The sequence below is a fragment of the Meleagris gallopavo genome, chromosome 1 (assembly GCF_905368555.1).
Source record: "Meleagris gallopavo chromosome 1, MGAL_WU_HG_1.1, whole genome shotgun sequence".
NCBI classification, from domain to species: domain Eukaryota; kingdom Metazoa; phylum Chordata; class Aves; order Galliformes; family Phasianidae; genus Meleagris; species Meleagris gallopavo.
This window is the reverse complement of record NC_139404.1, coordinates 170,047,950-170,067,896: the sequence shown is the minus strand read 5'-3', so window position 1 is coordinate 170,067,896 and position 19,947 is coordinate 170,047,950. Positions and strand designations below refer to the sequence as shown.

At 38.0% G+C, this 19,947-nt stretch overlaps 1 protein-coding gene across 10 annotated transcripts in view; it reads right to left on the bottom strand.

Annotated features, from left to right (window-relative positions):
- The window catches only part of SUPT20H (SPT20 homolog, SAGA complex component), a 36,724-nt gene extending 16,783 nt beyond the window's left edge, over window positions 1–19,941 (bottom strand). For 5 of the 10 annotated variants that reach the window (XM_085215996.1, XM_085215987.1, XM_085215989.1 and 2 more), the window contains exons 1-15: window positions 19,801–19,941; window positions 16,355–16,452; window positions 16,067–16,180; window positions 14,414–14,449; window positions 13,290–13,348; window positions 13,137–13,203; window positions 6,345–6,474; window positions 5,676–5,779; window positions 5,088–5,204; window positions 4,929–4,982; window positions 3,857–3,996; window positions 2,733–2,889; window positions 2,589–2,645; window positions 1,656–1,727; window positions 573–730 (exon numbers count right to left, since the gene is read on the bottom strand). In XM_085215996.1, coding sequence (XP_085072122.1) covers window positions 573–730; window positions 1,656–1,727; window positions 2,589–2,645; window positions 2,733–2,889; window positions 3,857–3,996; window positions 4,929–4,982; window positions 5,088–5,204; window positions 5,676–5,779; window positions 6,345–6,474; window positions 13,137–13,203; window positions 13,290–13,348; window positions 14,414–14,449; window positions 16,067–16,093 — 1,178 coding nt within the window. In that variant the 5' untranslated portion in view covers window positions 16,094–16,180; window positions 16,355–16,452; window positions 19,801–19,941. The remainder of the gene's footprint in view (window positions 1–572; window positions 731–1,655; window positions 1,728–2,588; window positions 2,646–2,732; window positions 2,890–3,856; window positions 3,997–4,928; window positions 4,983–5,087; window positions 5,205–5,675; window positions 5,780–6,344; window positions 6,475–13,136; window positions 13,204–13,289; window positions 13,349–14,413; window positions 14,450–16,066; window positions 16,181–16,354; window positions 16,453–19,800) is intronic. The other 5 variants (XM_085215988.1, XM_085215995.1, XM_085215993.1 and 2 more) reach the window with 4 other exon arrangements.
- Between the last annotated feature and the right edge of the window lie 6 nt (window positions 19,942–19,947).

Genomic DNA, 19,947 nt, shown 5'->3' with positions numbered 1-19,947 from the left:
ACAGGTTTCTCCATGCAAAGTAGTGTCACATACAACAAGAAGAGCTAAGAATTGAGAACATTTGTAAAAACTGAAGCTAACAATAGCAGATTCAAACCAGTATTACAAACAGGACTAAACTTCTTTGGGAGCTCATGTTCATTTGTTTAGCCCTAAATTCTCTATATAAAAATAAATGTAATATAATCAGGTCTTATGTTTTCACAGCATCTGGCAGATTTCATCAGAATGATTAAAATTGTGAGAACCATTGTGAAACACATGGTAACCATGTCTGGCAGGATGAGGCATAACATTTTCACAACTGGAGATATTTCTTAAAACATAGTTTTAACGTACAAGAGCATTCAGATTTTGTATAAAAGAACATGCTCTACCAACATCATATCTTAAATATATTTTTTCTCATCAGAATTATTTTAATGAGGTTTGTTAGCTGAAATTTTCAAAACAAAAAAACCTCTTGAATCAGATTTCTAGCTTCTGAATGCTCTCATGCCAGAAAATGTTAAGTAGTGTTTGTTGCCTTTCATTTGTTGGATCACAGCAAAGATTAAAAGAACACAACTTACTGTGGTGGAACTAATAAGCTGTCACTCTCATCATCACCTTTGAGTGTCTGAATTTTACCGTAGTACAACGGATTGCCAAGAGATTGAAAAATGGTCAGCTTTGTTTTTTGCAGCTGATTACCAACTTCACATTCAAACACATAATCATCTTTTACTTCCTAGAAGACAGAAAAAAAATGATCAAGTAAATCTTACAAAAACAGTAGCAAAAAAAGCCGGTAAAATAAGCCAGTCCTATGCAATACAAGACATAAATAAACACATTATAAGGAGGGATGTAGTTGCTACTACAAAAACTAGGAGGACAAAGGGGGAAAAAAAAGTTTACCGTCTCTTAATAAATAGCCTAACATTGCAAATCTTAAAGTAGTGATGTTAGATGTCGAAAGGAAGTCCAGGTAAACATATGTACAAAGTATTATAAAAATAGTGGCAGTGCAAAAAAAAAAAAAAAAAAAAAAGTTCTAAATAAGATGACAGAGATGAAAATGAAGCTCTATAGGGAAGTTTTACTTCTACCTACCATGAGGCTGAAAAGACACTTGATAGATGCTGTTAATAAACATGCTGTTAATAATGCCTCAGAAATTAGAAAGAATTAATGAACTGATTTATGACTAATAATGTTAAAACAACCTTTCTTTATCAAATCATCAATTTGCATCAAATCTTAAGGTTTCACTTCAACACCACAGAAAGGGCTTTCTGTAAGAGGCATTTAATATTACATAATCTCTTTTGAAACAGCATTTGCATGAAGAAGGCAATTTGTTGATCGGAGTACTGTTCCCTGTAAATTCTTATATTTATTTACTATACAGTAACAGCACATTACTTTGGAGATTAAAATTGCTTTCTGTTGTGCTTCTGGCAAATCTGAGGAAATTCCAACACTAGCCATATGTATGAGGTTGTGTATGAAATTACAAGTTTCTGTAATAATGTTTCCAAACACATATAGCACATGTAAGGTTAATACACTGGAAGAGGGAATATTATTCCCACATTGGTTTAGATTTTATTGAAATAAGGGACATTTTAACTAGGGACAGAAAAGCTTGGTCAAAGGTCTGAATTACTCACATGTGCTGGCCAAACAGTTGGCTGTGAGTCATCAGGCTTGATAGAACTCTCCACTTTGGCATATTTTTCCACCTTAAAATGGAGATAGGAAAAAAAAAAACAGAAACAAAAGAAATCCCCAAACTAATGATCATATTGGCCCGAGTTAACGTCAGCCTAGCACAGCTTCTTCTTTTGAAGTGGATAATGCTAAAGCCTTCAAAAAGTGAGTACAACCTTCTGTATTTAGCATTCTGAAAAGTTAAATTGGAGATCCTTACATTTATTGTTAACCATAGTTGTTATGTTAAACTTAACAAAAGTGTGGCTTAAAACTATAGCATTATATAACATATAGTTATATGTTATATATATATAACATATAGTGATGTGCACTGCCATCCTTACTAAGACAAAGCTACAATCCTGGCTACTCTACCAACCTCTTCTCTATGCTAGTAGAATACAGTAACAAAAGCCAAGAATAGGCATATCCTTGAGATCAGAATGCATACAGACTTATGAGAAGAATTTCCAATGAATATTTTCAATATCATTTTCAATGTTTTTGTAACAGATAATTCTACTTCCTAAAGTATACATTGCAAAGAAAAATTCTACCAGGCTGAGAAGCAACTCCTTTTAAGATACTTTCCTCATTTTTTTTTAAAATAAGACAACTTCAAATAGACACTTGAAGATAATCTCATAGATGAACAATATTAAAGATCAGTTTGCACTGTTGATCTTATCCAAACTATCACATTGCAGTTGCAACGTATTCCAATGTAGCTTGTTTTTATCCTAAACTAAAGAAAATTCCACTTCAACTCTCAATTTTTTTAAAAAATTATTGCTATTTGATATTGGATAATATTTAGCCACTTCCTTCCTCTCATATAATACAATTGACTACAATTGCTAATAAGTGCAAAAGGTAAGAACCAAACTTACATCCACTTCAGAAGGTGCAGTCAAGTAGCAAGGGTTCTGTTTCCACATATCTACACACTAGAATATGAACAAAATGATGTTAGTATGCTAATTTTTAAAATGAATAGCTACGAAGGTCACCCACCTACGTCTTAGAAGACTCACATTTCCAGCTTTAGAAATTTTGAGGTCATACTGCTGGGCTCCTTTCTTCTCCTTCTTTTTCTGTAAGTAATCAACTAATCTGAGCTGAGGCGGAGTTGAATAGTGAGCTACTTCCTGCTGCCTGTTCAGAGATGACTTTGAGTACCTTTTGAAACACCTATGGTAAGATGACAGATAAGTCTGTAAATCCATCATATGAAATTCCCCACTGTCAACGAGCACAAAAACATGCCGTGAAATGCTAATTGAGAGTAGAAAACAGGTTTTGAAATACTCATTTGGTTGATTATACAGCATAATTCAAACTCAATCTCAAATTCTTCAGAATACCATTATTCTGTTCATGTATTTTGGAGCTAAGAATGGGGTTATTTTTGAAACACATAATTAAAATGTCAAAACGAGAATCAAACTTACAAGATTAGTACATTATCAAAGATTTCAATTCTGCCAAAATATTTATGTACTGCTTGTGCATTCAGAAATTCATAGGCACAGCAACTACTCTTCATCCTTTGTGTCACACCCAATCTTTCAGCACATATTCAGCTATCCTGGACACTCATTTAACACCTGCGTACTCTTCTGATGGAATGTTTGTTAACTATCATGCTCTAATTTTAACAGCAGCTTGGCTGATTTCTCTATTTGCACTTAATCAGCACCACTGGTTGTTTTAAATATACTTCTGCAAACTTTTGTTAGTACTAACGATTGTTAGTACTTTTTAGTTCTACAGAGTGAATACATCTCTTTTACTAAAAAATAACAAATTATTTCAAGCTTTTGTGGAAAGCAGCGAATCACCAGCACAAAAGTGAAACAATATCAAGATTTTGTATGCAGTGGACTCCACATTATTTACAATGAGTTATGTCAAAATAGTGTAACGCTTGTTTTCAGGTACAAAAAAAAAAGCATACTGCAGTACCTAGTATTGAAACACTACAAAATGGAACAGTTCAAATTAAGATTTCACAACTGTTCTCTATACTCCAGATTTTTAAGTAGGTATTCATTTGAGAACTGCATAACAGAAGGCCAAGTTTTTGTGCAAAGCACAGCTTGTTTTCCTTTGAAACACCCCATAAAAACTTGAAATATGCTTCACAATGAAAAAATACCGTTTCATGGGGCGAGTATTCATTTTCTGCTTGTTGTACAGGAGTCTGTTTGTAGTACAGGTCACTGCTATTGATGGATCAAGACACAAAGGCTCGGCTGTAGCCAAAATAAGTTGGCTCTCAAGTAGGAGTTTGTCCTCCTGTAAAACACACAGTATTAATAAATGCAAAAATGAAGACTTTCACATCAAATCAATACAGACCTATACTCAAGAAGAGAAAATACCCAACATTTATGTCAGCAGTCATTAAGAGTTACAGAGTTTTGGCTGGGGTTTCTAAAAGGAAAAGAGAAACTACTGTAATGTAGCGTGCTTTCTTTTCTTTCCCTTTTTATTTTTCATCACAGTAGCAGGAATGAAATCTTTCTCTCATCTTGATGGACAGGCAATCAGTGACATAAAGATTACAGAATGACAGAATCTTTTGGGTTGGAAGGGACCTTTAAGGGACCCTGCTATTGGCAGGGACACCTCCCTCTAGACCAGGCTGCTCAAAGCCCCGTCCAGCCTGGCCTTGAAGGCTTCCAGGGAAGGGGCATCCACAACCGCACTGGGCTGCATGGGACTTTGGATTACAATTTGAAACGTAGTTTAGCAAGATTGTGGTCTTGAAAAACAGATGAGTGGTTGCTTGCTTTACAACATTTAACTAACTTTAACTGTACAATCAGAATTATTTAAGATTCTCTTTACTGTAGTAACATCAATAGCAATGTGCTGCTGAAGGAGAAATTGTGTTAAAAGATTGTAATTACTGCTCCAGAGTTGTATGTTGAAGATTACTGAAGTAAGGTAAACTAGTTAGAGTAATTCCAATAATGTCATTTTGCATTATCAAAAGACAAGGCCTGATTCTATTAGCAATTCCTACCATTTTCTGTGACATCTTAGGGGAAGATACTATTCACAAGTTAATTCAACAGCTCTCAGGAGCATGTAGCATGCATTGCTATGCACATCATAATCACTTTGAGTAAATCTAAAATTTTGTGAGTTATGTTTATCAGATTTTTTTAAGCTAAGCATATTCACCACGTCATTGCAAAGTTTTAAAATAACTGCTGACTTACCTGTGTCCATTTGTGGTTGTCACTTGTTATAGAATGAACATCACAAATTAAGGTCTGATGGGAAAGGCATAATTACAGTTAGCTTTGTGAGTTATTAATATATGTTCAGTAAGAGCTGTAACTACCGTGACAGTGAGAAATAGATGAAACACTTCTTACCTGCATTGTAGGACGCAAAAGAATGTGCTTGCTTTGGTACGTTGGAGATTTCATGTTACCAGACTGCCTATAGTCACGTATTTCCGCTATGACACATCCACAGTGAAAAATATTAACCTGGTAGAAACAAAGAACAACTTGTAAATATCCAAATATTTGCTTTGTTCCTCAACCCCAGCCTCAAAAATCAGTATCACTGATACTATGGATAAAAATACCAATTTTGTCAACATCAGTGATGTTACTAAAAATGAGCTTCAAATGTTTTCTTTCACATGTGAGCAATTTAGGTTTAAGAAATTCTCATGTCAAATATTTCATTACAATAAAAAACAAAGAACATTTTGCTGAGCACAGAGTCTAAGTTGCCTGTCAGCCTAAATAACAGCAAAGCCTTCTATCCCATTCTCCCTCACTGCTGTGATTTTTTTTTTAATTATCAACAAATTATTTGAGGCATTCAGTATTTTAGCTTCAAACGCACAAGCATTTTACACCTTCTTTTTGGAATCACCTATGTGAAGCATTCACAGTTCAAAGTCTGTCTAGGTACAAAGCAATTTATTTTTGAAAACAAAACTTTCAAACCTGAGATTTTTCTAAGAGATCAACCAAAATAGGTGGTAACTCCTCTGCATCCAAATATTCAAGCAGCTCTCCTTCCTCATAAGGCAGTCGAATGGTCTCAGAATCTGAATTTAAACAGAACATTGCTTTTCTTTTGCCTTTCATGTTCAGACTTTAACAAAGTGAAATCTAAAACAGGGTTGGTGGAAGCTTATCAAAATCATCATTTTTTTTCCACTATATTAATTTTTATATGCATTACTGTTCCCAGAGCATGATTTTATTCTTACTGTGCTAGAAAACAATGTTCCTTCATATCTCACTGGACACTGCACTTTCTTACTGCATGCCACAGTACTAGGTGACATGAAGGTGTGATCAAAATGGAAAGCAGCTGACTTTTAGCAGGTGCAGATATAGGAGGCAGTGAAACAAATTATTTAGGAGAAGGAACTTGAAGTGAGAAAACTTAAATAAGGGAACCAGGAAGAAAAAAGAACAGTTACGAAGCTGTGGGGAAATAAGAGAGTGAAAGGCTATCAAAAGATCATTATTAGAGAAAATGAAGATTTGAAGTACAGTTTTTTTTATGTTAGAAGCAAAACAGTTAAATATAAGCAATAGAAACACATTCTAACTATTTATAAAGCATTCTGAATAGTTTTAAAAATTAAGTAGCAAAAATATTACCTGAACCATTTTTTCCCCTGAGCATAAGTGAATAACCCTCATTTCCCGGATAGAGGTTCACTACCAGACATGACAACGTCTCCTGCATAACCAGCTTCTCAAGTAAATTCACATTTCGCCTCAGCTTCTGCTTTAAAAGTAAACATTGCTCATGAACATAATACTATCAAGTAATTAGTAGCATTAAAAACAATTGCCAGAATCAGAATACTATTAAGATACATGCTTCGACATTAATCTAAATAAGCTCAGTTAAATTTAATTTGAATGTATTCAGTAGATTATATTCATTATGTATTATTTTACATACTTGCACACATATTTTTTAATCACTCATTTCAATAACAACAAAAAAAACCCCAACAATCTCAAGTCCACAGGCAACACAGTTAGGAAGAATGGCCTTAGGCTAAAACTTACTATGTCGTAAATCTGTGGCGTGCCTTTCTTTGGTAACATTACTGTGTGCACTTTTAAAATATAATTTACACTGTTTGATACCAACAACCAAGTATTTACTAGTCTGAAAGAACATACATTTCCCAGATTAAAATACTGAATTACATCATTTAGAAGCTTTGTTAATTGCATTGACTTGCCTGGATTTGCTGAAATCTGATGTAACAGCTACAGAGACTATTTCCCTATTAAGTGTAAGAAAGATATTTTTCCTGATAAACTATATTTTATATATACATATATATATATACATATATATATATATGTATGTATGTATATATATATGTATGTATATATATAAATGAATGGATATTTCAAAGACCCCAGGTGTATCTTAAAATGTAAACATATTTAATACCCCTTTAAAAATCAAAACTGCGATCTCTAAACTTGAAGTAATTTTATGTCTTGTGATTGGAGGCTAGAATTCATAGCTGAATGCTAGTAGCAGGTGAAGGTATTCACTGGAAGGGTAATCTTAGTGCTCTGGTAAGTCTGCCCAACTGCTTATTTCGTATACACCCACTAAATAGTAGTGGGAGGGCTCTTTTTGAGCAGATTTCGTTTTCCAGATAACCGGGGAGACAGGAAACAGAATTATTACTTCTACTGAAACCATTCCTAAGAGAAAACAATTAAAACAACAACAAAAAAAGCAACAAACATAAGTAAGCACAGCAACGTAATCCAACAGACCATTTAACAGGTATATATAAAGAAAAAAAGAAAAGGAGCAAAATTTTTCATCTCTTTCTAAGTAGTTTTGGAATAACAGCACAAAGTTAACTCCCTCCATGCATCATGAATGATGGTGACTTCATTCTACTTCCTTTTACAGTTTAGAAATGGTGGAAGCTAACACAAAGGAAAGAATGAAGTAGCACAAGTTCTGAAAAACAGATGGGGAAAGAACTGGAGGAATGGGACAGAAGAGGAGAAAATACATCTTAGCAACAAGACAGTTAAAAAATGCCACCATTCTGGAGGTGTAGCTCATTAGGTAAAATCTTCAGCTAAGACTCCTATTCGACTCCTGTAAGACATCTACCCAAAAGAAGAGACTGCAAAGACACAGCTTCAATTGCCAGCACATCACTGTGTATGGTCTGCCAGCCATCACCTTCACTTAGACACAGTATGAAGTACTCAGGGGTACAGTAACTACCATCTGAAAAGAAGGTCAGCACTCAACTGCTCTGACAGATTTTAACAGTTGATAAGGTCATTTTTTCACAGAAGAGGGGGGTTGGAATCACAGAATCCCGAAGGTTGGAAAAGACCTCCAAGATCATCCCATCCAACAACCCACCTCACCAGTATTTCCCCATTCACCACATCCCTCAGTACAACATCTAAACGTTCCTTGAACACCTCCAGGGTCGGTGACTCCACCACCTCCCTGGGCAGCCCATTTCAGTGCCTGACCACTCTTTTGGAGAAGAAACTTTTCCTATCGTCCAACCTGAATCTGCCTGGAGCAACTCGACACCATTCCCTCCAGTCCTAAAGGAAGAACCTGGGAAAATTATCAAGTCCAAGCATCTGCTAAAGCAGGTTGCCTACAGTAGGTTGCACAGGAAGGATCCAGGTGGGTTTTGAATATATGCAAAGACGACGACTACACCACCTCTCTGGGCAGCCTGTTGCAGTGCTCTGCCACTCTCTAAAGGTGCTCTTTCTCACATTCAGGTGGAACTTCCTGTGTTCCAGTTTGTACTTGCTGCCTCTTGTCCTGTCACTGGGCACCACCAAAAAGAACCTGCCACTCACTCTCTACATCAATATTTTCATATGTAGTTGTAAAATGGCATTAGGAAGATAGAAAGGAATATGTGAATTACCAAAGACTAAAATAAGATCAGAATATGCAAGACAGTTTTAAGAAGAAAATTATTTACACTAAAGTTATATGTAAAATTAAAAAAAAAAAGTCTAGTTCATCCTTTTATTTACATGAGCTTAAGAAAAACAATTATTTAACTATGCACGTTACTTTTTTTTCTACCCCAGATATTTGTCCATGCATACAAGAAGATTTATTTTTATAGGACTATGCTCTTCTAACATCTGATAAGTAACATATACAATGGTAATTCAATTGTAAAAGTAATTAAATTGAGTTAATCACATTACTATGACATAAATTTATTCAGGGAAAGACATTAGGTTTACCTTTCAGTTTTTATTTTCTATTCAGTAATTGTTAACCAATTACAGCTCAGCGGGTATTTTTGTTTTTGAGGAATATGAGAAAGGATGCAAAGGAAAGAGCAGACGACAAACCAACAAACAAACACACTTTTCTGGCACTTCATCCATATGAGCTAAATTTCTTCAGATGGAGGCTGAGTACATTTTAAAATAAAAAACCTCCCCAAGTCATTGGAGTAAACTGGCATTTAAGTACAGAAGTTTCAGTAAGCAGGTAGTTAGTTACCTTTCACTAAGATGAAAATGTCTGTAACCAGAGAATCAGCTTTCTCCTTTGAGCTGGCTATTGCAGGTGTTAGCTTTGAACTGACATTAAGCTCAGATGCATGGAAACATTTCAAAGATTAAGAAGTGGATTGAGGTGGATTAAATTTCTCAAATGTTCATCACAGTATAAATGCAAGAACTCAGACACAAAACAACCAAGTCAGTTAAACTGCTGTTATATCAGCTAATATTCCCAACCCTCTCTGACATCACCTGCAGAAAAGTGGCACCCTTGTCTCCCTGAAAACACCCTGAGCACAAACACTGAATACTCCTGCCTAACAACTTACACAGTGACTCTATGCTATGTTTGTTACTTCTTCATTCTATGCTACGTTTGTTACTTCTTCATTCTTATCTATAATTAAAATGTTAACTTTAATATCTTAGTCTTCCCCACAATGCATCACTGTTGAACAGAAATTGATTTTATCATTATTATGATTGCTTTTCTTGCCCTTCACTATAACACCCTAAATCAATTTTCCCAATCGCCCTTACAATTGAAAAATGGGTCAAAAGACATAAAGAGAACATCTACATAAAAATAAATCTAAAAAAAAAAGTCTTATATATATTTACTATCTGTAAAATGAAAATCTAAGAAAAGAATCACAGAATGGCTTGCATTGAAAGGGACTTTAAAAGACGACCCAGTACCAACCCCCCTGCCACAAGCAAAGTTTCCACCCAGCAGCTCAGGGTGCCCAGGGTCCCATCCACCCTGACCTCAAATGCCTTCAGGGATGAGGCATCCATATCTTTGGGCAGCCTGTGCTAAAGCCTCAATACCCTCTGAGTATAGAATTTTCTCATAACATCTCCCCTCTAAGTTTAAAAGCATATTCCCTTGTCCTATCACTACTAAACCATGTAAAAAGTTGGTATCTTTTCTGTTTATAAGCTCCCTTCAAGCACTAGAAAGCCACAATGAGGTCTCCCTGGAGCCTTCTCTTCTCTAGGCTGAACAAGCCCAGCTCCCTCCCTCCCTCTCCTTTATTCAAAGGAGATGTACTCAAGCCTCTGAGCATCTTCATGATCTCCTCTGGACACGTTCCAACAGCTCTGCATCTTTACTGTGCTGGGGGGCTCTATGCCTACATGCAATATTGCAGGTGAGGCCTTAACAGAGTTCTTCCCTTGCCTTTACACATATTTCATTAATTCCAACATCACTATACAAATGCAGAGAAGGTGCATGATCACAGACTGGACATCTCTAATTCTTTGCAGGTCCTGACAATGGAATAAGTTGTCAATAAGGAAGAGTTTGTCTGTGCTCACCATCATAATCTGCACATAGTTTATAGTATTTTCTAATTTTAAGTTACTAGAAGAAACAAAGTTTAAGTTTTTTCGTATCATTTTATTTCTACTGCATAATCTCACTGGTTTCAGGAAATTTTTCTTAACAGCCATCATAATTTCAGTAACATCACTTTCTTGAAATCTTGAAGGTTAATAGATCTCACTGTATGTATCCTGTCTTATCCCACTCCTTTCAACTGCAGCATGGAAAAAGAGACAAAAGACCCGGATTTTTGACTGCTTAAAAAAAAAAAAAGAAGAAAAAGTGAGCACTCAGCATTTCCTATTTTCAGTAAGCCACTGCCTTTTTCAGTATATTCTTCAGTTAGATAACTTAAGAAGTAATTTTGAAAGGCCAAGACCAATTCAAAGTGAAATCACAAATCTTACAGTAAGTTTTTTTCCAGAATACTTCCTGTAGGGTAAACAGTTAAGAATTAATTTTCAATACAATTCTCCATACGGCATACTTATTCTATTCTTTTTTAAATTATAAAGGGCAGAGGTGAGCATGTATTGAGATACCCATTCCACAGTCAACCAGTTTTAATTACTCAAATGCCCAAAACAATTAGAGTAATTCATATACCAAAATGAGTAATTATTCCTTAAGGGAAAAAAAAAAAAAAAAGTCTCATATGATGGACCACCTGGTTGCATTACTTTTAAGGCTTCCTAAGGTATGACAACAGTGTAGCTAACCACATATCAGCAGTCTCAAAGTAAGAATTATCAAGGGAAATTACATGGCCACTGTTACACACAAAGGAAGATTAAATATAAGTAGTTGCATGGGAAAAAGCTTTTGATCTAATAGCAACAAGGACTATTTAGCATTTTTTTTCTTACATATTATAATATGCAATTGCAGATTACAGTGCAATTATATTATATATAATTATAATATAATATATATATTAATCAAAACCTGCAAGAAAAAAACAAAACTCTACCGCAATCAACCTTAAAACTTGACAGAACTTACACAGATGCATCATTTTCTGGATATAAAATACAAAGAGTAAACTGAAACCGAAGGATGTTTGTGACCTAATTGCCTATAAATCAGATTCTTAGAGAAGACTGCAACTGCTAGCTAAGCACAGAGACTTGTACATAGCTAGTAAAGGCAACAAGTGTGCAGCCCTTGCAGCAGATGCAAGAAAATACTTCTGTTTCATAACTAATGCACAAGGTGTATGGGAACTGCTGAATCACGGCCTGAACCTCTGATTGATCACTTGAGGCAAGCAAAGAGTCAGCCACTGGAGCACAGGTGAAAGCAATTCCCCTGTGCTGCCAGAAGGGGTGGAGCCTGGCTCCACCTCTCCTAGACCCATTTAAGAGCTGACTACCAGTAGGGAAGGATCTTTTCTGGAGATCCCCTCCTCTGAAGTTACATAGTGAGCCCAGGGTATGAGTAAGCTTTCTATCCTGTTTTGGTATAATAACTGCATAGCCAAACTCTCTGGTATATTTCATAACATCTGTACATGCATCAGTTATACAATAAGGTAAGCTTTTACAGATCAACTTTGAGGAAAGCTGTAGTCTAAAGTCTGTTTGCTTCATCCCAATGAGATACTTTTTACTTAAGAGTGGACTATTACGAGCAACTGTTTCCTCACTTTCAGACAGTTTGCTTCTGAATGGACAACTTGTTTACAGCTTACACCGTTAAAAGGATGCAGTACAGCAATAGAAAGCTTGACAGTTCTGTACATAAAATCTCTGAAGTTATTGGTCAGTCTCTAGTCAGAATACTGTTTCCTTCTTGTTGTACTAAATTAAAACCAACAAGCAATCCTACACTGATGGATCAGGTCTCCTAAAAACACTGTATTCTGAACATCACACCTTAATCTTTGAACTTCTCATTTTCAGCAATTAGAATCCACAGCATAAGACCAAAATATCAGTGAACTATCCACATCTTAGTCCAGATTTAACAACAACTACTGTATGTAAACCCTAATTTTACCAAATCTTCTAGTTTAGCAATCCCAATCTTCTCCTTGCTGCTCAAATACCTTGTTACCCATTTGCTACTGATGGCTTAATCTTTTCACCTCTGTATTTTTCTTAACATTTTACTTGCATTTGCCATATGAATTGGTATTGTACACTACATAAAACCAACTACTGCAGATTCATCTTGTTTCCATATACAGAAAAGCATCTCAGAAGTAAAATCTTCCCAACCCTCTGGTAGCGTTCAAATTTATTTACCTTTAAAAAATTTTAAAATCTAAAATTTAAAAACATTTTTTTTAAATATTTACCTTTAAAAACAGATTTGGGATTATCAGATAGTCAGTGGCACTCATCTTGATTTTCAAATTGAATTAAGAAAATTCTATAAGGTTACACAGTCAGTTTAATCCATGCAAGTCATTGTTTCTACTGAAGTCTTAACCTTTGGTAACTACTACAACCACCAGTCCTTACCCTTTTTTTGATAAAAGAATTAAATGAAACACAAAATAATCTACTCTGAACTTGCCAGTTCAGACAGCACTGGAAATCTGCTGAGAAATTTTCACTTACCTTTATCTCAGGCTCTTTTTCACATTCTTCTATATATAAGTCATAGAGTTTTTGAAATACAGATTTTCTGAAATAAAAAATGCCTTAAAATGTAACCAAAATTAAATCAAAGAAATACTATTTAAAAGACATCAAGTCTGAAACTCTCACTACCTTCCACTGGATAAATATTTTCTTTTGGGAGGTCTCTGACGAGCACTTTCAATGATATACTGGAAGAGAAAAATAAATCAAATAGTACATATCCTACAAGGAAATAGAATTCTAGTTAACATGTGATTTCAGTCATTAATGGACTTTGTTCTATGTATACGGTAAGTTACTAACAGAATAAATGGTTAAAAATGTACTAAAAGTTGTCTACTGTATGCTATATTCATCAACAAGGAGACATCTCGTTTTAGCAGTGAAATACAGCATTACACAGCTATGGCATGAGTTGCATGCAGAGACATAATTTTATATCCACGTTTTATAATTACAGTAATATTTGCTTAAGTTAACACACTAACACTCTTACATACTAAGATAACTTTCTCAGATAATCAATTTAATGTGTACTGGCTCAACAGTTTATATTTTATAATTTTATATTTCAACAGTATATATTTTAAATCATGCATTCTCCAACATAGCCAACTTACAGAAGTGTAATTATACCCTTGTCTCTTGCATTTATGTTAGGTTTTAATTAGAAAAGAATATGAATAGAACTACCATCGCATTACATGTCACCAGTATTCTAACAAACTCTACCCAAATGTCTGTATGTTTCTCCAAAGTACTTCTCCAAACAATTTAGATTAATAGTATTTCAATGAAAATGTGTTTCTGCGGGAAAACCTATTGCCACGAGCACTACTGTTGGAAACCATTATACCAACATGAAATAGCAAGGGCACTTGCCTTTTCATTCCAACTGGGCTATTGTTAAACACAACTTTGCCATATATTTCTTCTATCCATAATCATGAATTTAAAACTTTTTATTTCACTGCTCACAGATTAGTTGCTTTTAAAAGGGGAAAGACTTAAATGTTGCAGAGTCTATAATCATTGCATCAGATGATAGACTCAGTACAATGGATAAGAGACAGATGGCTGGTCTAGCAATTTTAGAATTTTGCAAATCCACTGCTAAATGTATGGGTCATTATTTATACACACACACTTACATGAACACACCCTCTGTCCTCCCACTACTTTCCACAATTGCATTTCTTATATTTTATGTACGATCCCAATATATTATACTCCAGCAAGTAATTATTGCTTACCTCTGCTCGATCCAGTGCCTGTTCTAAAGCTTGCTGCTGCAAGATTATAAAGACACTTTTTTAGAAAGCATGCTAATTGTTTGAACAGCCTTGTACATAAAAGCCACCATAAAAACCCTTCAATTACTGCTGATATGAATTGAATTGAATGTGGTCTCAAATATTCTTTGGTCCTCACCAAACTTAGTAAATGAGACCTCAAGTAACTACATTAAGAACAATTAATCCCGCTATCGAGTGTCTACATTTGCAAAGTTCTGGCTACACTATGAAGAACAATGAAAGGCAGTTAGAGTTAAAAGTGGGAATAGAAATTATACCTCAGAAAAGTAATTACAAATATTAATAAAAACAATTACAGACAGAGAGTAGAAAATCTGTACTCCTTTAAGCTGGCTGCTAATTCAATATTAAGCCAAAGTCTTCCTGAACAGCACAGCCAACACAGAAAACATTTAACATTCAGGCATGAATGCCAAAGAATGGTAATTTTTCTACAAAAAGGGAATGTAGATCCTGCACTCAGAACATTATTTCTGTATGCAAGAAAATATGGAAGTTTCTTATGGCACATTATTATGTGTAGAGGAATCTGGGGATGTTGGTCAGTGCATGACTAAAAAGGAGCCTCCAGTGTACTCAGGTGGCCAAGAAGGCCAACAACACCCTGGCTTGTGTAAGAAACTGTTGTCAGTGGGGAGCAGGGCAGTGATGGCTCCCCTATACTCAGCTCTGATGAGGCTGCACTTTGACTAATGTGTTCAGTTTTGAGCCCCTCACCACAAGAAAGACATTGAGACCCTTGTGTGTGTCCAAAGAAGAGCAACAAAGCTGTTGCTGGAGCACAAGTCTCACAGGAAGGAGCTGGGATTATTCAGTCTGGAGAAGAGGAGGCTCAGGGGAGACATTATTACTCTCGACAACTGCCTGAAAGGAGGTAGTGGTGAGGTGGAGGTCAGCCTCTTCTCTCAAGTAGAAGCAATAGGACAGGAAGGAATGACCTTAAATTGCACCAGGGAGGTTCAGACTGCATTCTCTTCTTCAAAAGAGTGGTCAGGCACAGGATCAGGTTGCCCAGTTAGGTGGCTGAATCACCATTCCTGGATGGGTTCAAGAGGCACGTAGATGTGGTACAAAGGGACATGGGTTTAGTGGGCAATATCAGTGGTAGGTAGATGATTGGACTAGATAATCTTAGAGGTGTTTTCCAACCTTAACGATTCTAACCTTCTAATCTTCTTAGCAGCAGATAAAATCCATAGCAAAATGAGAAAAGAACATTAAAAAAGTGTATGGGAACTGCAGAATCACAGCCTGAACCTCTGATTGATCATCTGAGGCGAGCACTGGGTCAGCACGGGAGCACAGGTGAAGGCAATTCAGCTGTGTGACCGGAAGGGGTGGAGCCTGGCTTCACCTCTCCTAGACACCATTTAAGGGCTGATTGCCACTGAAGAAGGATCTCTCTCTGGAGATTGCTCCTTGTGGAGGTTCCTGTGAGCCTACAACACCGGTGAGCACTTTCCATTTATCTCTGATTATCTTTTCAAATGTGATAATCTTAGCAGCAATCGTAGCAGCCTAACTTATTTGTATTCTATACAACATCTATATACTTATTGATCGTACAAAAAGGTAGAGTGGAAAAAGTACTTGCATTAGTTGTCTAACGTCATACATGACTCAAAACACACTGCAATCTTTATGTGATTCTCCTGGGATGTGCTGGGCAATGACTAAGCATTTAGGATAAGTTATGAAGGAAAACTGAAAAAAAGAAAAAGGGGAAAAAAAAATAAAAAAAGAACTCAGGAGCAATAAACAAGATCAAATTTTTTAAGGAAATCAAATATTAATCACTCTATCTTCATCAGTCAGAGCTAGCAGACTCCAGTAAAAAGTTCTGAAAATAAATTATCTAACTATATTATTATAACTTACCATTATAGTTGAAGCCAGGTGACCAAGTTGTGAGATAATTAGTTACAAAGTTTGGTGCAGCAGGCTAAGAATCATATTTTATGGTCACAGGTGGGATACTGAAAGATCAAGGAGAAAAAAACAAAAATCACTACATGACTAAACAAGCATTCTATTTGGATACAATGTTTTAAAGCATAGAATGGCTTAGTATGGAAGAGACCTCAAAGACCACCTAGCTCAACCCCCCAGCTCCAGGCAGGGTTGCCAACCTCTAAATCAGGCACCCGTTCAAGCTGCCCATCCATTCTGGGCTCCATCCAACCTGATCTTGAACACCTCCAGGACTGGTGTTCAACATCACTGAGCAACCTGAAAAACAGTTAATTGTACTTAAATCTCATTTCCATAGTATACTTTTTTTCAAAAGTGTTGAAAAAAAGCACCACATTCTGTTCAGTTTAAGTGCAGAAGTTCATATTCTAATGACTTCATATTACAAAATACTACAAAATTCTACAAAATAGAAGTAGTAATAACTATACAATTGAAATTAAATAGCCAAGTATAGTGTTCTGTCACAGGCACCCCAACCACCAAAACTGGAGAAGCATAAAAGGCTCCTATATTTAATTATATTTAGCATACCCAATTATGTTTTTTTTTTAATCTCATAAAGTTTAACAAGGCCAAGTGCAAAGTTGTGCACCTGAGTCGGGGCAATCCCAAGCACAAATACAAATTGGGCAGAGAATGGCTTGAGGAGAAGGATTTAGGTGTGTTGGTTCATGAAAGACCAAACATGTGTGGTCATTGTGTGCCTGCAGCCCAGAAGGCCAATCGTATCCTGGGTTGCATCTAGAGAAGTGTGACCAGTAGGTTGAGAGAGGTGATTCTGCTCCTCTACTCTATTCCAGGCCCCACCTGGAGAACTGTGTCCAGTTCTGGGGCACCCAATGCAAGAAGGACATTGAGCTGTTGGAGCAGGTTCAGAGGAGGGCCACAAAAATGGCTATGGACCATTTCCTGCAAGCTCAGAAGCACTGTATGTTGAGGAAGAGGAAGACTGGTAAGAATTTGTCAGGAGGCCTCTATGGGTCAACAAGATGGTCCTGGAATTACTTCTGTGCAAAAAGAAAGTCTACAGGAAGGATGAACAGGTTACCTCAGAGGACAACCAGGTTAGAAAAGCTAAAACCCAGATAGAATTGCATCTAGCCAGGCACATAAAAGGGAACAAGAAGAAATTCTACAGGTATATCAGTGATAAAAAGAAAGTCAGGGAAAACGCAGGTCCCTTCCAAAATGAAAACGGAGATCTGATCACGAGGGATACAGAGGAAGCTGAGGTGCTCAATGACTTCTTTGCCTCAGCCTTCACTTGCAAGGGGTCTAGCTGCACCGCCCAGGCTGCAGAAAGCAAAGGTAAGGACTGGGAGAAGGAAGACCTGACTGCTGTAAGTGAAGATCAGGTTCAAGACCATCTAAAGAACCTGAAGGTACACAAGTTTACGGAACCCAATGAGACCCATCTACAGCTTCTGAGGGACCCAGCGGATGAAGATGCCAAACCACTATCCATCATATTTGACAGATCACGGAAGTCTGGTGAAGTTCCCGCTGATTGGAAAAAGGGAAACATAAACTCCATTTTCAGAAGGGAACAGAAGATCATCCAGGGAACTACAGGCCAGACAGCCTCACTTCTGTGCCTGGTAAGATCACAGAGGAGATCTTCTTAAGTCCCTACTAAGGCAGGTGGAAAATAAAAATGAGCTGATTAGTGGTAACCAATATGGCTTCACCACAGGTAAATCATACCTGACAAACCTTTTATGATGGAGATACAGAGTCAGTAGATAAAGGAAGAGCAATTGACGTCATCTACCTGGACTTGTGCAAAGTGTTTGATGCTGTCCTGCATGACATCCTCGTCAGCAGCTTGGAGAAAGATGGATTTAATGGATGGACCACACCTTGGATAAGAAATTGGCTGGATGGTTGCATTCAGAGAGTTTCAGTCAACAGCTCAATATCCAAGGGGTGATCAATTACAAGTGGCATTCCTCAGGGACTGGTGCTGGGATAGGTGCTATTTAGCATATTTGTAAGCAACATGGACAGTGGGATTGAGTGTAACCTCAGCAAGTTTGCGGACAACACCAAGCTGAGTGGTGCAGCTGACACACTAGAGGGAAGGGATGCCATCCACAGGGACCTGGACAGGCTTCAGAAGTGGGCCCATGCCAACCTCATGAAGTTCAACAAGACCAAGTGCAAGGTCCTGCACCTGGGTTGGGGCAATCCCAAGCACAAATACAGGTTGGGTGGAGAATAGCTTGAGAGCAGCCCTGGGGAGAAGGATTTGGGGGTGTTGGATGATGGAAGACTCAACTTGAGGTGTCAGTGCGAACTTACAGCCCAGAAGGCCAACTGTATCCTGGGTTGCATCACGAGTAGCATGATCAGCAGGTGAAGGAAGTGATTCTGCCCCTCTACTCTGCTCTTGTGAGACCCTACTAGGAGTACTGTATCTAGTTCTAGATTCCCCAAATCAACAACACTGTGCTGTTGGAGTGAGTCCAAGGTGGGCCATGAAGATGATCACAGAGCTGGAGCACCTCCCCTGTGAAGATAAGCTGAGAGATTTGGGGCTTTTCAGCCTGGAGAAGAGAAGGCTCTGGGGGAACCTTACAGTGGCTCTCCAGTACGTGAAGGAGGCCTACAAAAAAGCTGGGGAGGGACTTTTTATAAAGATGTAGTGACAGGACAAAGGGAAATGGTTTTATACTGGAAGAGGGTAGATTTAGATTAGATATGAGAGCAAAATTTTTTATTGTCAGGGTGGTGAGACGCTGGAACAGAGAGTCTGTGGATGCCTCCTTCTTGTAGGCATTCAAGACCAGGCTGGATGGGGCTTTCAGCAACCTGGTCTAGAGGGAGCTGTCCCTGCCTATAGTAGGGGACTGAAACTAGATGATCCTAAAGGTCACTTCCAACCCAAACTATTCTATGAAGTCTGTGAGTGTCCTGTTTTGGGTGAATGTTTTCCCAGACTTCAACAGGCATCTGTTTGCCACCACACACAGCCTTGCTCAGCAATGCCAATGTGTTATCAACTTCCACAGAAAACATACAGAGCCTCGCACCAGCCTGAAAGCTGCTGGCAAGCGGTGGGCAACGAGCAGTCCACAGAGGATGGCCGTGGGCAGCCCAGTCACGCTTACCGCTCGACGGCACCGCCGACTCCGCAGAAAAGGGCCTAAATCCGAGTGGTGGGCAGAGACCGGACTGAACCAAAGACCGCAGCAGCCGGGCCGAGCCCAGCTGCCAGGCCGGGCCCTCCGCTCCCGAGGCACACCCTACTCCGCCCCGCCCCTCCCGCCAGGGAGCAGGGGTCCGCCGCGACATCGCCTCCCACCTCAGCCACCTCCCCCCTCGGCGCAGGCAGCACCGCGCTCCATTACCTGCCGGCCTCCCGCAGGGCCCTGCCCCCGGCACTGCGGCCCCCGCCGCCCGCTCATCCGCCCCCTCCTCTGCCCAAAGCGGCGCTCACAGCTACTTCCGTCCCGCCACTTCCGCCCACTGCCGGAAGGGGCGGGCGCAGTCACCAT